Genomic DNA, 14,156 nt, shown 5'->3' with positions numbered 1-14,156 from the left:
ACAGTGTTGCTTTGTGCATTCCTCCCAGACAGCCATACACAATAGAAGCTTAGGTGTGAGTGGATGGGCCATCACTGGCAAGATGGGAGGGAGGTGCTGGGTACAGCCCCCATTTAGACTTGAATAGGCTGTGTCCTGCCTCCACACAATGAGCTGCAACCCCCCTGTAGTTAGTCTAGAGCCAGGGCCATGAAGGCAGCGCATCGGTGCACTAAAAATGCATGCATTTAGAAGCTTCATCCCACTTCAAAGGCACAAGTGTGTGTAAAAGACAGACCTCAGACACCACCACTTCAGTACACTTCTGTACCTATGGGTACTCTGCCAGGAAGAAGGACTGCTGTGTTGCTGCAAGTACTGCCTTGACTCCTGCTCTACAGGAAATGCTGCCCTGCTATGGTGACCTGCTGCCCTCTTACCTGGGGAAGAAGAACTGGGCCTGCAACTTCATCTTAAACCCAGGACCCCAGAGTGCCTCAAAGGGCTATTCTGCTGACCTCCTGATCTGAGCCTTAGGGACATAAATTACTCCTCAACCAGCTCTTGGACCCAGTTGCAGCAAGTTCCTGACCGCCAAGTGGTGTCTCCCAGGTCTTGGACACTTGGTGTGGCTCACCGGCTCTTGAAATCAAGGGTTTGGGCTCTTTGTGACAATGAACCGACCCGTTCGCACCAGAACAGCTCCACTCACACTGAAATTCAACGCGAGCCACCGCTAACCCATCTCTTTGCACAGCAAGAATCGATCACACGTGGAGTAGCCCCACTTTGAACCTCTAGGCTGCACATCTGTGATGCCTAGCCTGATCTTTGCGCCACGTCAAAAGACCGCCCACGATGCTCTGATTGCTCCCTGCAACCCTCTCCAACATGAACAGGACTCTTGACACAAAACTTGAGAAAATAAAACGTCAGAGAGACTAATCTAGGACTGTATACGACCCGCGCTCAAAAGCGGTTGGCCTGAACTTTTGACCCTGTCCAGTGTGACCAGTTAGCCAAGGTTACCGCTTTCTGCTTTTAGGCACCATTTTACAGTTATTCTTTAAACATTCCTAACTCCAGTTCTACTGATTGGGTTTTTGTTGTTTTGGTCTTGTTCTATTTATTAAATTAAGCTTTATTTTCTTACGCTGGTGAGGGATCTTTTTGTGTAGTGTTTTCACATTTGAAGTGTTGCACAAATGCTTTACACATTGCCTCTAAGTTAAGCCTGACTGCTCTGTGGCAAGTTACCAGGGAGTTGAGCATTAGTTAATTTGGGATTTGTTGTGCCTTGCTCCTGATGAGGATTGTGGTTGCTGCTTGACCAGGGCTCACACTCCAGTCAACCAGTAACCCAATTTCTAATAATGAATAATGTTTCAGCACCCTCTGTGAGAAGTTGGCCTGGTATACTCTGTCCACTAGTTATAGTGGGCATCCTTGCGCCAGTCCAAACAACCCTTATTGATGATTAGGTTAAAGACAACCTTTATTGAAAGCTATCCTAGTGGTAGCTATGGAGAGCAGCCTTCAGGCTAAGTCTCGAAGGAATGTAAAGCAGCCTGATTTACCAGATTATAACCTCTTGAATGACCAAATGAAAGCAGAACCACACAAGGTATATATAAAATATATGTATTTATTACTAAACACTCTCTACTAACCTCTTTATGAGATTAGAGAACAAGAGGCACAATATTAAAGCACTAGAACAACAGTAAATAGCACAATACACAGTGGGCCCCAGGGGGAGACCAAACCATATATTAAGAAAGCGGTATAAGAACCACGACTTGACTAGACACAGTGCCTAGAGAACAGGGGACCCACGAGGGACGCGTGCAGTGTGAGAACACAGCCGTGAGCTCCGTACAATCCTATGGGAAAGTCGTGGTTGGAATTTTAAAAATGAAGGACACTTAGGAGAGGACTTTGAGCAAACCCCTACAAACTTAGAAGTTTCTAAGGCCAGCACCCATGTAAGCACCGGAGTACTCGTGTTACCTAATCCAGGGAAGCCAGGTGCATAGGTGTCAAATGGTGTCGGGAATCTTCATCGTTTTCATCGTTTTCAATGGCATGATGCTGCAAAGTGCTGCTGCCGTGAAGAGGAAAGGTGTCCGGTGTGATCCAAGCCTGGATCGGAGCTGAGAAGAACCTGATTCAGAGGAGACAGAGTCTGGGTCACTTGCCAGTGACCAGGGGCTCGCAGACGAATGCCCACCGATGTTGGGTGTTTCAGGTGCGAAGAGGTGAAGCTTGACTCTGCAGCCACGAGGACCAGGAGACGTCGACCACAACCAAAGTCTGCGGGCGAGCTGTCCCACGAAGGATGCCGAGTGCTCAGTGTCCAGATTGGAGACCAACAAGCCTTGGCAACTGCAACACACGCGGTCAGAGAAAAGATGCTTTGGTGTGGACCAGCAAGGTCCTGTGGACTCCCCAAGCAATGGAGAGTCAGGGCACATCTGGAGCAACCAGGAAAGCCCACTGAAAGTTAAAGTACCCTTCTCAGGGACCCATAGGTCGACGTACCAGGGAACGCAAAGGGACTTCTAAAGGAAACACAAAATACCAGCCCACGGAACACTCGTAGAGTGTAGGCCTGTAATCATTGGTGGAATTACTGCTTGGGGTTGGGACTACAAGAATCCCAAAGCACAGCCTCAGGGATTGCCAAAAAGCATATGCTGCTGCAAATGTGCATGGTGTCCAGGGGTTTGGGTTGCACAGTCCCCACGAGGGCTGCGGGTCTCAGGTTTGCTGAGAGCACTGGTCAGCCTTGGGGAAGCTTAGGAACCTACCTCCTGTGTTGGAAAATCTTCGGAGTCCTTCAGGAGCTGCGTAGATGCAAACCGGTCAGATGCTTCTTTGGTGCCTGCCTTGCAGGGGAGTAACTTCTTTACTCCAAGGGAGATTCTTCGGTCATACAGTGTAGTGTAGATAGTTGAAGTACTTGGTTTCTGTAGCAGAGTTTTGTCCAGGTAAATCTAAAATTCTGTAGCTAGGGGTTCCTACTTTATACCCAAGGAAGGGGTGGGACAAACTCTGGGGACCCACCTCGGGGAGGTCAGGACAGAGGGGTGGCTACACCCCTGTCCTTTGCCCAGTTTTGCGCCAGAGCAGGGGCAACCGGTTTGAGCTGGACTATGCTCAGGGACACCAAATGTGCCCCCAGTGCAGACATCAAAGCACTCTCAGAGTGCACCCACCCAACCTCAATACACTAAAGCCTGTCTGGGAGGTGGTCACACCTCCCTGTGACAGGAAACCTATTGTCCAGCCTCCCCTGCCGGAGTTTCGTCCAGCAGCAGGAGGGCAGACTCGTGTCTGTGGCTCGCAGCATCCATTTTGTGATGCCAGCGTCTGTGAAGTTGGTACCGTGGGCCGGTGCTGTCATATTTCTCCCTCTAGGAGGGTGGAATCATACCTCCCACACCAGTTACTGGTGTGGAGGTATGAGTCCAAGGTATTTGACACCAAACACCACATGTTTCCATGCAGCCGTTTTAAAGTTAGCATTTACTGCGAGGTTATAATGCACTTAGGAGTATATGGTTGGCTGCATCACAAACAACCCCAGAATAGAGGTTCCGAAGGCTGCAGAGGGGCTCTGCTCATTCATGGGCACCCTCTCACATAAAACTCAGCACCCTGCTTTCAGGATTGATAAGGCCTGCTTTAGGGGTGACTGATAGATTTATATGTGCAGTTATATGGATAGATATAGTGAACCTATATCTAAGTAAGGGGTGCATGCACCACCTTACACAGGCTGCTGTAGCAGACCTGTTGTGTCATTTTGAATGGTCTCACAGAGGTGGCATAATGCATGCTGCAGCCGGATACCTATGCCCTGGGTATATAGTATACCATATACTAGGGACTTGTAAGGGTACCCCATAATCCAATCTGGAATGTACCTAAAGTACATGAACAACCAATTTAGGGAGGAAAAAAGTGGGGGTAACCATGCAGTCAGATTCCACCTTCCTACACCCTCTATGTAAAAGTCATCCAGAGAGGCTAGAACAAACTAGATACATAAACAATAATGTGTTATATGAATGAATAGGGCACAGTGAAGCAGCAGAAGGACCTTTAAATTAAAGTTACAGGTTGTGACTCATCTGAGGAAAGTTCATTGAGAGCAGATTGAACAATGACAGTGGAAATAAACCAATACATCTCAGCTTGGCTGTATGCTGCAGAATTTGTGAGGAGAGACATGGGCAGGGAGGAATAGCATGTGTGACAGTGTGACCTCGATCTTAAAAAAGATGGTGTTTATACCTAAACTGGGGCCTAGTTAACATAAATATGAGAAAAATACATTGCTACAGATCACAGAGAATTTGTTTCCAAAACAACAGCACGATATCAGTGTATACATGTGTAACCCAAGGAGAGAAAATACAGTTTACATGTTGTTAATGATGTACAAAAATATAAACCCATAAAAATCTTTCACACAATAAAAAAAGAAAAAGCAAGGGGTGCTGGAGGAGTAAATAACGTAAATCCTTGTCACAGCTATGCAACAAAAGGAAACAGTACAAAGATAGTGGCATGTGAGGATGGCATATGAGGCGGTAAATATGGCAAAAAGGTCTTTACTGTGGGCCAGTAACAGAACGACAAATGAAAGACACTAAATGTGAGTCATGAGGGTCTTCCCCATGCAAGAATGAGATATCAATAGCTTTTACAAACTCCCCCAACAGAGACTGCACTGCACAATCACATTACTTAGCGCTATCCAATGAGACAGTTGCACTTAAAGTACAATTACAGTTGTCAGCAAACTCAACATGGCTGCCCTCCCTGGCTCAGAATAAGGCGCCGCACTGTCTAATGATTTCCTTAAACTGATTACTTTCCTGCAACATATTGAGAACCCTATTCAACTCACACATACCTATCACTATTCATTACTCAGAATGATCCATACTACTCAACCATGTACAACTACAAATATCATACTCTGTTCATGACATCGCAATGAGTGCAGACATATTAGGAAGTCATATTTAGGTGCAAAAATTCTTTATGCCAAGGAGAAAGCCTTAATATCCCGTCAATCATAGTATTGGTACTTTGTTGTACATGGTGTCTCATACCTGTGGATACCACAGTCACTGATCCTTTTTTGTTCTGTCTTCCATTTTCACTTAGAAAAAGTTGTGAACGCTGGGAAGGTCGAGGTGGAGGAAGAAATTGACATCGATCTCAATGCTCCAGAGACCGAGAAGGCCGCTTTGGCCATCCAGAACAAGTTTCGTCGCTTCCAGAAACGGAAACAGGATCCTAGCCCTTGAGCACACCTCGCCTCCACCTGCCCTCTTCGCTGAAGGCTGACACAAACACCACTGGGTCCTCTCAAATGCTCGAATTTATTCCCCCCTCTCCCCTGCTCCCAAAGATCTTCTTCTCCTTTCTTAGAGATAAAGGTTTGAATATTCTGCATCTTTCACCCTGTGCATCCCCATCTTTGTCCTTTAGGGGGTGCACAAAAGCACTTGGCGCGTTTCCTTCCCGAGCCCAGCACCTCAATATCCGGGACTAATTCTTCAAGCTATGACAAAGCACAAAGTGCGGGTTCGGACCCCCATAATCCACCAAAGCCAGATTCCCAGCACATGGCTTTGATTACACTCAGATTTTATTGCACTTTTAGTTTTCTATCCTTGACAATGTCACCTTACGGAGCGGATGTCGCCGACAGGTGATGTCATATCCATACAAAGCCATGCAGGAGTGACGGTGTCACAGGTAGAAAATGTCTTATAGACTGTAAAGTTATAAATATAAATACATCTATGCTGCTCTGGATCCATGCACCACAAAAGCACACATGGCATTGCCGATGCCACATTTTACTAAGGAAATCAGGATAATTATCTGTACATACCCAAAATGTTTTCAGTGTGTTGGACTGCGAGAATGTTGGCCATTAAGGCCTCTGGCTAGGATTACAAGGGTTTAAAGTTTTTCTTTTTAGTCCTTCCTAAACATTGTGCAAGCACTTGCCATTTTCTCCAGTATTTGTCCGATCAGGGTTCACTGGGCATTTCTAATGTGAGCAGTATCCACACCTTAGTTGACATGTTTCCTTCCCATAGACCACAGTCTCCAGGCAATTGTGTGAGAAGATAATGCGTTGGTGAAGATGTACATTTTGCATGTCAAAAATAGGGAAATGACTAGTGAAGATCACTGGGATGTTGGAAATGTTCTAGGAGAGCACACTTGTTCTGATGATCTATTAGAGAAATAGGAAAACCCTCCACTTTTCCCAGTGCCACTTCTCACAAGTGTCTGAAATCTCAAATTTGATGAAGTAAGGAGATGTTCACTCCAGGTTTAGAGACCTTGACATGCATATTTCTTTCAAAGATGTTAATCATGTCAGTTGCAGTTTTTTTGACAAGGAGATTGATGGCAGCAAACAATACTACCCCTTGTCAGTGATGTAAAAGTGTTGGTAAAACAAGCAGCTTTAAGGTCAAGGTTAATTATAAATGTCAACATTGAAAAAATGATTTTGATTTGTGGGGAATCCCTCACCATTCAGAACAATTTAATGAAAGCATGAGTGGTCATTGGATGGAATTGGTTTTCTCAAATATTGCCCCACTTTAAACCTGGAGTTTTGTATTCTGAGGGCTTTACACATTTTATCAAAAAAGCTACAAAGCTCAGACTCCAGTGATGACACTTGAAGATAATTTGGTGTTCATCAACAGAGTTCAATAACATGGAACTAGACAATAACTGTTCCTAACTAACCATTATCGGCTGAGTGAAGTGCAGATGGACCAATGACGGATTTATGAACCCAGTCGCTGGTAATTCACAGCGTTCTTACAAATTTCAGCTGGTACACAAGATTTCCTTTGGTCCATTGTTCCTATGTTGATCAACATTTGCCACCTAAGAAATTAACTGTCAATGCTCTGTTTAAATTGAAGAACTGCATATCAGTATCTATGGAAATCAGATCTGTCCTCAAACTGGCTGGAATCTCGTTTGCTGAGGTTATCGGGTGCCTCCATGCCATCAGAGACCCCATGTTCCAAATCCCGACTTTCATTAATATCGCAAAGCATGTAGAAAGTTGTTGTCATACTTCACATCAATTGCATTAACGTCTAGAATACATTTGTATGTAAAACAAGAACAAGGGCTGGCATATGGTGACCTTGGTGTCAGGAAGCCATCTGGAACCTATCATTTCACATGGGGTATTGTTCATATGTGGACACAATTGCACTGTTGTCATCAGGAGAGCTGTGATATCTGTGACTGCATCCCAAATCTATTTGAGCAATATACTGGCGTAATGGCCATAAGTGCGGGTAGCTATATCTAACCCAGTTCTGATGTTAAATATAACCCTGTTCAATACTGACAGTGGTGGTCTTGGAGTGGAGTGGTGTGGCTCACTGGTTAGAGGCGGCAGACCCGGAAGCAGAGGTCGGCCCGGGACCAGGGTTCGATTCCCGACGCGGCAGGGTCTTGGGCCAAGGTCAGCGGACTCGATAATTCTTGCCTCGGTGCCTACTCTAACCATGGATCCCACTCAGCAACTCTGGGCAATAGCTTGCTTAATCTCCACTTACGGCCCCATCAGCGCCGGGGATGCTTGTCTTCACCTTGGAGATGCCCAGTAGGGACCATCTCACAGGGAAAGCCAGGATGGGTTCCCCAGCGGTATACAGCGCCAGGACGCCCGTACAAGTATACAACATTTACATTTACTTACACATATTACCTGTTCCTGCACTAGGCAAGCATTACAGTTTACATGGAAAGCAACAGGCACGATGGCATGTCAAGCAGTAATGCAGAACAAGTCACCTAAAAGACCAAACATGCTGCCTCATGAGTCCCTGAAATGACTGGCCCCAGGGAGAGCCTTGGACATGAGCATCTGCTCACTGCTCCTACATCATTTACCTGCAAAAGAGAATTGAAAAAGGAACTGTTGGCCTACTGTTCCCCGAGTCACATGGTAAGGACAAGTCCTTTCATCTGCTGAAGGAGAAACAAGGCTGGCGAGAGTGCAAAGGGTTGGGAGAAGGACACGGCAGGGTTCGAGGCCACAGTCTGGTAGCACGTGAAAATACAGACTGAAAAAATATATTTTCAAAAATATAGAATGCTGAAATCTCATCCTTACATATGCATCACCCTACAGGAATTTCAGCAATTAACACACCTGCTTTCCAGATTGTGTCGGTACATGGGCTAGAGATTACAACAGAAAAGTACATTTACACAGTCCTAAAAAAAGGTGGGAAGCCAGTTTGGGTGGATATAGATATTTAAACAGATTGATAAATTTGTAGGGTGATTTTTATGCAGTCTAAATGTTTGGTTGATGTTTTTTGCAGTCTTTGTTTTAGCAAGGAGCCCTCAGTGTTTGCAGCACCCTGGGGTTGTCCGCTTGCCTCACCGTTGTGGCACAGACTGTTCATGTACCAGTTCATCCTCTGCTCCACGTTTCCACAGCGCGAGGGCATTCATCGAACCCAAGCCTGGGATTGTACATATCCTGATGATCTGCATGCCGCGTCCCCTCTAGAGATCTCGTATTCTAAACTTAGTCAACAGGAAAATGATAGATGCCTCGAAAATTGATCCCTTCTATTCTTCAAAGCATGAATTGTTAGATTAGACTTTTCAACGAGAATGATTATCTGATGAGGAGTTACGATTTTTTGCTGAGTTTAACTGATGTTTGCATTTTAAACTGGGGTCCTGTTGGAAACAAATTGAGATGAAAGACACCCATGGTAGATATGTAATGATACGATTGTATTAAAATAGATACACAAAAACAACACAATGTAAGGCTTCATATCTGTTCAACCTGGAGAAGATCGAGTGCACATAAGAGACCAAATATACTTATTAAAAAACAAACACAAGAGAGCAGCGCCACATCACAAATGGAGCCACCAGAAGCGCACACATTCTCCATTGGTATCTCAACACTGCGCATGCTTTTCCTTCAACGTTACTCATGGTTTCCTCAGAGATCCTAGAGGTATGAGTCTGCAGGGGTTGGATGGAGATGAGGGTAAGCCAATAGGGACAAAATGAGCCACGCAATCCACTTAGTTCTCTAATTTTGTTCATTCTTTTTGTTGATGGAGGAGCAATGTCACCAAAGGTTTCCAGGACTGGAGATTAAATAGAGGATGTTTTGCATAGCCAAAGACCCACTTATAAGGACTGGGAGGTCAGGGCAAGACCCTTTCGGTTCAGGGCAAGACTTGTGATCCACCCCGACATGTGACGTGTTTCAATTTTGACGCAGGATTTTACTACTGACTCAAGTGTTTGTTGTGAAAGAGCAACAGCAAAAGAATCAACAAATGTATACATTGGATGTATATATAATCGACTCTAGCACGCAGAAGAGACCCTGGTTACAAGCTAGTTCGGATTTTATGACCCCTGCGTTAACCCCTTTCTGTGCAGAGATTGTATTTACAAGTTGGATGGCGTTTACCACATCCAGTAATTACTAGGTGTGTTAAGTATTTTACTCTTCGTAAAATGTTGGCAGGTCAAACTTGCAGGAATTTAACAGGAGAAATGTATACGGTATATACAGTGCCAATCAGATTTTTGTGCTGTAGCGACCAAAATTAGCATACTATTGCCCAACAATCGGTGCAATTTATCACACCCCAGGGTAAACGTTATTTAGCAGGTGCAATAAATAGCACTTTCAATCCGTCAACCTTAAAATCAGGGCCATGTTCTCATTCAATGCAGGTCATTGCCTAGTATGTTAAAAATTCCTTCACCAAGTGTTATGCATTTTCTAGAAAGTCAAAGGCTTAGAAAATGTTACAGGCGGGTATGCTGGACAATTAGAATAGACTTGTGAACATGGCTTGCTCTGGTGCAAGGCTGCAAGGGAATAGTAGGCGGCTTCCTACTTCGTAACTGCAGAAAGACGCCAGATTGCATCTATAAGCAGCAAACATTGCTACAACCTCAGGGGATTATGGCGGCGAAATATCTCTTCGACGACTGTGGCAACAATATTGAAAAAACCTTCATCGCATGCAACCATAGACTGATTTTATCCTCCAGTGGGCAACACCTTCCAGTTTTTGGTGTGGAATGTAGCTCTTAAGCAGAAGGGTCGGGAAGAGTGACATTACAAGGCACATTTGAGGTTAGATGGAAGGGACTCACATTCCTGGCGTTAGGTCAAAGGGTCGAAATCAATTCACATTACAAGGGAATCCTGGGCTTGGGCACAACCATCAGGCAGACCCACATTACAAGGTACATTTGGGGCCCAATAGAAGGATCATGGTGGACTCACATTTGAAGGCAAACCTAAGGTCAGGTTGAAGGGTCGAAAGAGGCTCAATAGGGAAACACATTGTCAGTAGGTTCGGATTAAGTGGCATTTACCAAATTGGCCCGCTATGAGTCCAGAATTGAAAAGTTGCTTGCTGAGACTTATCTCTTGGCCACCAAGCTGCACATTTGAACCTCTAGAAGGAGGAACAGCCTTCAGTGTTTCTCGTGGAAAAGTGGGCGTCATCTTCTACTTGGTGATAATATCAATCACTCAAGAGTGTTATGCAGAATATCAGATAAAAAGGTATGCTTTCTTTTGTGATGGGGTATATGCCCCGAGGTGTTGCTTGTTAAACCATTCATTATGTTGTATGGTTGGATATTAATGATTAAACTCTTTTCTACTAGTAATTTAGGCAGCTTTGTTACCACACAAATTCTGAAAAGTTCTATAATATTTAAAAGGCACAACCCCTTAGTGATTATTGGCAAGATAGTTTACATTGATGAAGCACCTGACAACCAATGCACAGAGATCTTAAAGATTCAAAACTATGTTACATCCTGATTCAAGATGCAATAAGAGAAGCAATCTTTGACTCTAAATAACCCTTCTATCTTACAGCCACTTGGCAGAAAATTGAGTGGTTTATGGAGAAATCATGAGAATCCCTACTTGACAGTAACACTCTAAGCCCTCTAGGGCTGGCAAAGAATTGGTCACATTTCAGGGTGTTTAGTTTTCCAGATGCACTCTCCAGTTGAGATATTTTATTTTCCTATATGCAAATCCGCTTTTCTGTTCAAAACCGTATCCCTTTCTTTTACTCCACTCACTGTCCATACACAGGAGTTAATGTGTAACGTCTTCTCCTTCAATTTGTTACCTTAGACGGCTAGGCTTGATTTCCACTACCACCACCAGGACCCACCATATCCAGAAACAGCAGAAAATGATCAGTTTACAGATGCCACGCAAAACTCAGCGGTACAGGACGCTGCTAAAGAAATCCTAGAATCCCAGAAATAATCACCCTGTGGAACTGACTCTTTTAGCATGTTTAAATAATAAAAATATTAAAAGTATTTCTTGGCTCTGTGAAGTTTCTGCACTGGAACCAATGAATGTTTCGGTGGAGTTAAGAACATAAATTCTGCGGTCTTGATTCTTAAAGAATACTTGTAAATCTAAACCTGTAGATGCACACACATGCATAGGTGCTAATTTATGGCTTTCGCATGTTCTTGTACGGTCCCAGAAGCAGGGATCGAAAGCTGTGCCAGTTGCTTCTGGAAATGTTATATTGTATTTCCTACTTCTCCAGTGATGAGTGTATACACAGATGAACCCTGCATTTGAGAAAACCAGCTGGAAATACAAGTGCAATTTGTTTCTTCCTGGTTTTTGTCCATAGGGAAAACATTTTCCTCCTAAAGAAACTCCTCCCTCTAAATCCTGTTGAAATTTTGGGAGAATTCTGGTGCCCATACCACCCTGGAAGAGAAATTGCTCCCGCCCTTTGCTGGATTAAACTGTGACTGTTTACAGGGTGAGAAAGGATTCAAGAGTAATTTGTGAACCCAATAATCTCTTAACTTTGTGGGTGTTCACAGGCTCTCAAGGCAAAGGACACCTGGACCATCTCACTCGCCACCCTTTGCACCAGGTTTACTACTATATAATTGTATGTGGCTGTGTGGTACAATTCTAGAGAAGTAAAACTGTTTACACCTCCCTGGTGCCCTTTTGAGGCTACATAAAAGGCAGAAATTTAAACGTCACAAATGTGGCTTACAGCCGTAAACATGTTTGTGGATCATGCCCTTTGTATATCTATGTAATATAGTTAGTTGGGAATTTATCTGCAACATTTAACTGCCATCATTTTACAGTCCTCAGCGTTGAGTTCTGGTCACATATTCATGTAAACATTACAAATCTGTCCACAATTTTATATTGCGAGAGTATATATATGATTGGTCTAGAGAAATTTAAATTGTTCCAATATATCATACAAAACGTTGGGCGCGATACAGTTTCCAGGAATGGATAATGTAAAGTGACAAATGTTGGCCACCACCAGAATCCTGAAAGGCTTTACACAGCCTCCTTGTATTACAATTGTTACAGAAAGGGTGGTATGTATGTATACTTCATAAACTTGTATTAGCAATGTAGATCCCAAGTACTTTTCAGACCATGCCGGTACCACATGAATCAGGTTTATGAGGTTCCCCACCCTCTCTGCAGTGTTCAAAGGAAGGCTTTTGTATGTGTGCATGTGTGAATGATGCTATTTGTCGAGAGCACTATTATCGTTGCCTTGGCGATGGCTTCCAGGTCCTGAAAAGTGGTTTCTAAGAAACAGAGTATCAGCAAAGAGCTAGGAGCCATGTTCTTGTAAAAAAGATGTTTGTCATAAATGATCATTAAAGACGCTCCATGAGCATACTATCTGAACATAAAATGAACATCAGTAACATTCACGAGGTGCCAAATGTGGTTCCATGTGAAAACACAGGCTGAAACAGGAAGAACTGCAAAGAGAAAAATAGACCTACTACCAACATGTCTGCCATACATATATATCTGAAACTGGAATGGCAAATCTTTTTTAAATAACCAGGTTCAGCCATATTCATTCCTCAAAAAATGTAGGAATGGGTTTATTTACTGTTCTAACTGTAGTTTATACTTCTTCAGGACAATTGATTGATAGTGGATCTATACTTGTGTCAACATTTTCACCGCAACATATTTGAGCAGTATCTGTTTGAGTCTATATTTGTACAGTTTATGTTTTTCAGGCTGTTTTCACATGCTACCCTGAACGTTTGTGGGGGCAAGCAGTATTACACCCGCAAATCAAATTCATCTGCTAAGGCGATAGTTGGATAATTTGGTTCCCAACTGCTGGAAGAGAGATGGGAGGGTGTGTGTTAGACAGGATAGGGAAGAGGTCTTGGAATGTCCTCAAAAGGCCTTCATTTGAAAATAAGTGCAGATCCTCTTTGGAGGGTGTAGCAAATGTTCCATGAAAGGTTTTTACCCAGGACACTTTGAGTCTAGGAGAAACCTACTGGGATACATACGATTTCTATTTTGAGCCTAATCTAACAAGACTGGCAACCAGTATGGATTCTGGAAGCTGAGGTCACATAGTCTCTTTGTCTAAGATTGAGTGGGAGAAGTGACACTGAATTTTATAACCATAACCAGTGTTTTAGAAGGTAGCCAAATGGTCTGAAATATATTTCATTCGCCTCATTGAGGTGGGACAGCTCGTGGAAGACCACCACGAGCCAGCAGCAGTTTCTTCATGAGGGCAGGGTAGTGTTACCCACGCCCGCTGTAAGCTACGCTGAGTGTTAAAAATAAAATGGCAATTAAATTATTTCATTTCCAATTTATTTTAAACTCTTAAATGGCTCGTAGCAGCCTCCAGCCTGCCCCCGAACCAGGAGAAATGGGAGTGTGTCCTTTGCAGCCAATTGGCAGCATGAAGGACTGACCAGACACTGCAAAGTACAATGTCAGCTTGGCTGGTTGTCGTAAGCCAGCCAACTTGGTCCTGAAACCACATACGTCAACACATCGTGAACAGAGAGACCTGTCCCTAGTGAACATTACAGCAGTTTCCGTACCTGATGGTATAGTTTGGGATAGGGTTTCATATGATGTACTTGGTCCTACTGAACATTTGAAAATTCCTCATGTATTTAAAATGTCATTGAATGATTTCATTACCCCGAGTACACTCTCTGATGATTGTGACATTGAAACTGTAAATACAATGCGCTCAGATTTAGAACAATCTGCTGCATTTTCTTACAGGGAA

General features: G+C 43.7%; 1 protein-coding gene across 1 annotated transcript in view; it reads left to right on the top strand.

Annotated features, from left to right (window-relative positions):
• Positions 1-11,403, top strand: part of PCP4L1 (Purkinje cell protein 4 like 1) — a 285,781-nt gene extending 274,378 nt beyond the window's left edge. Inside the window, exon 3 of the mRNA XM_085638663.1 lies at positions 5,161-11,403. Coding sequence (XP_085494789.1) covers positions 5,161-5,303 — 143 coding nt within the window. The 3' untranslated portion in view covers positions 5,304-11,403. The remainder of the gene's footprint in view (positions 1-5,160) is intronic.
• The last annotated feature ends 2,753 nt before the right edge of the window (positions 11,404-14,156 follow it).

The sequence above is a fragment of the Triturus cristatus genome, chromosome 12, assembly GCF_964204655.1.
Source record: "Triturus cristatus chromosome 12, aTriCri1.1, whole genome shotgun sequence".
NCBI classification, from domain to species: domain Eukaryota; kingdom Metazoa; phylum Chordata; class Amphibia; order Caudata; family Salamandridae; genus Triturus; species Triturus cristatus.
Note: the sequence above shows the minus strand (reverse complement) of the source record. Positions and strands in the feature narration are given on the sequence as shown.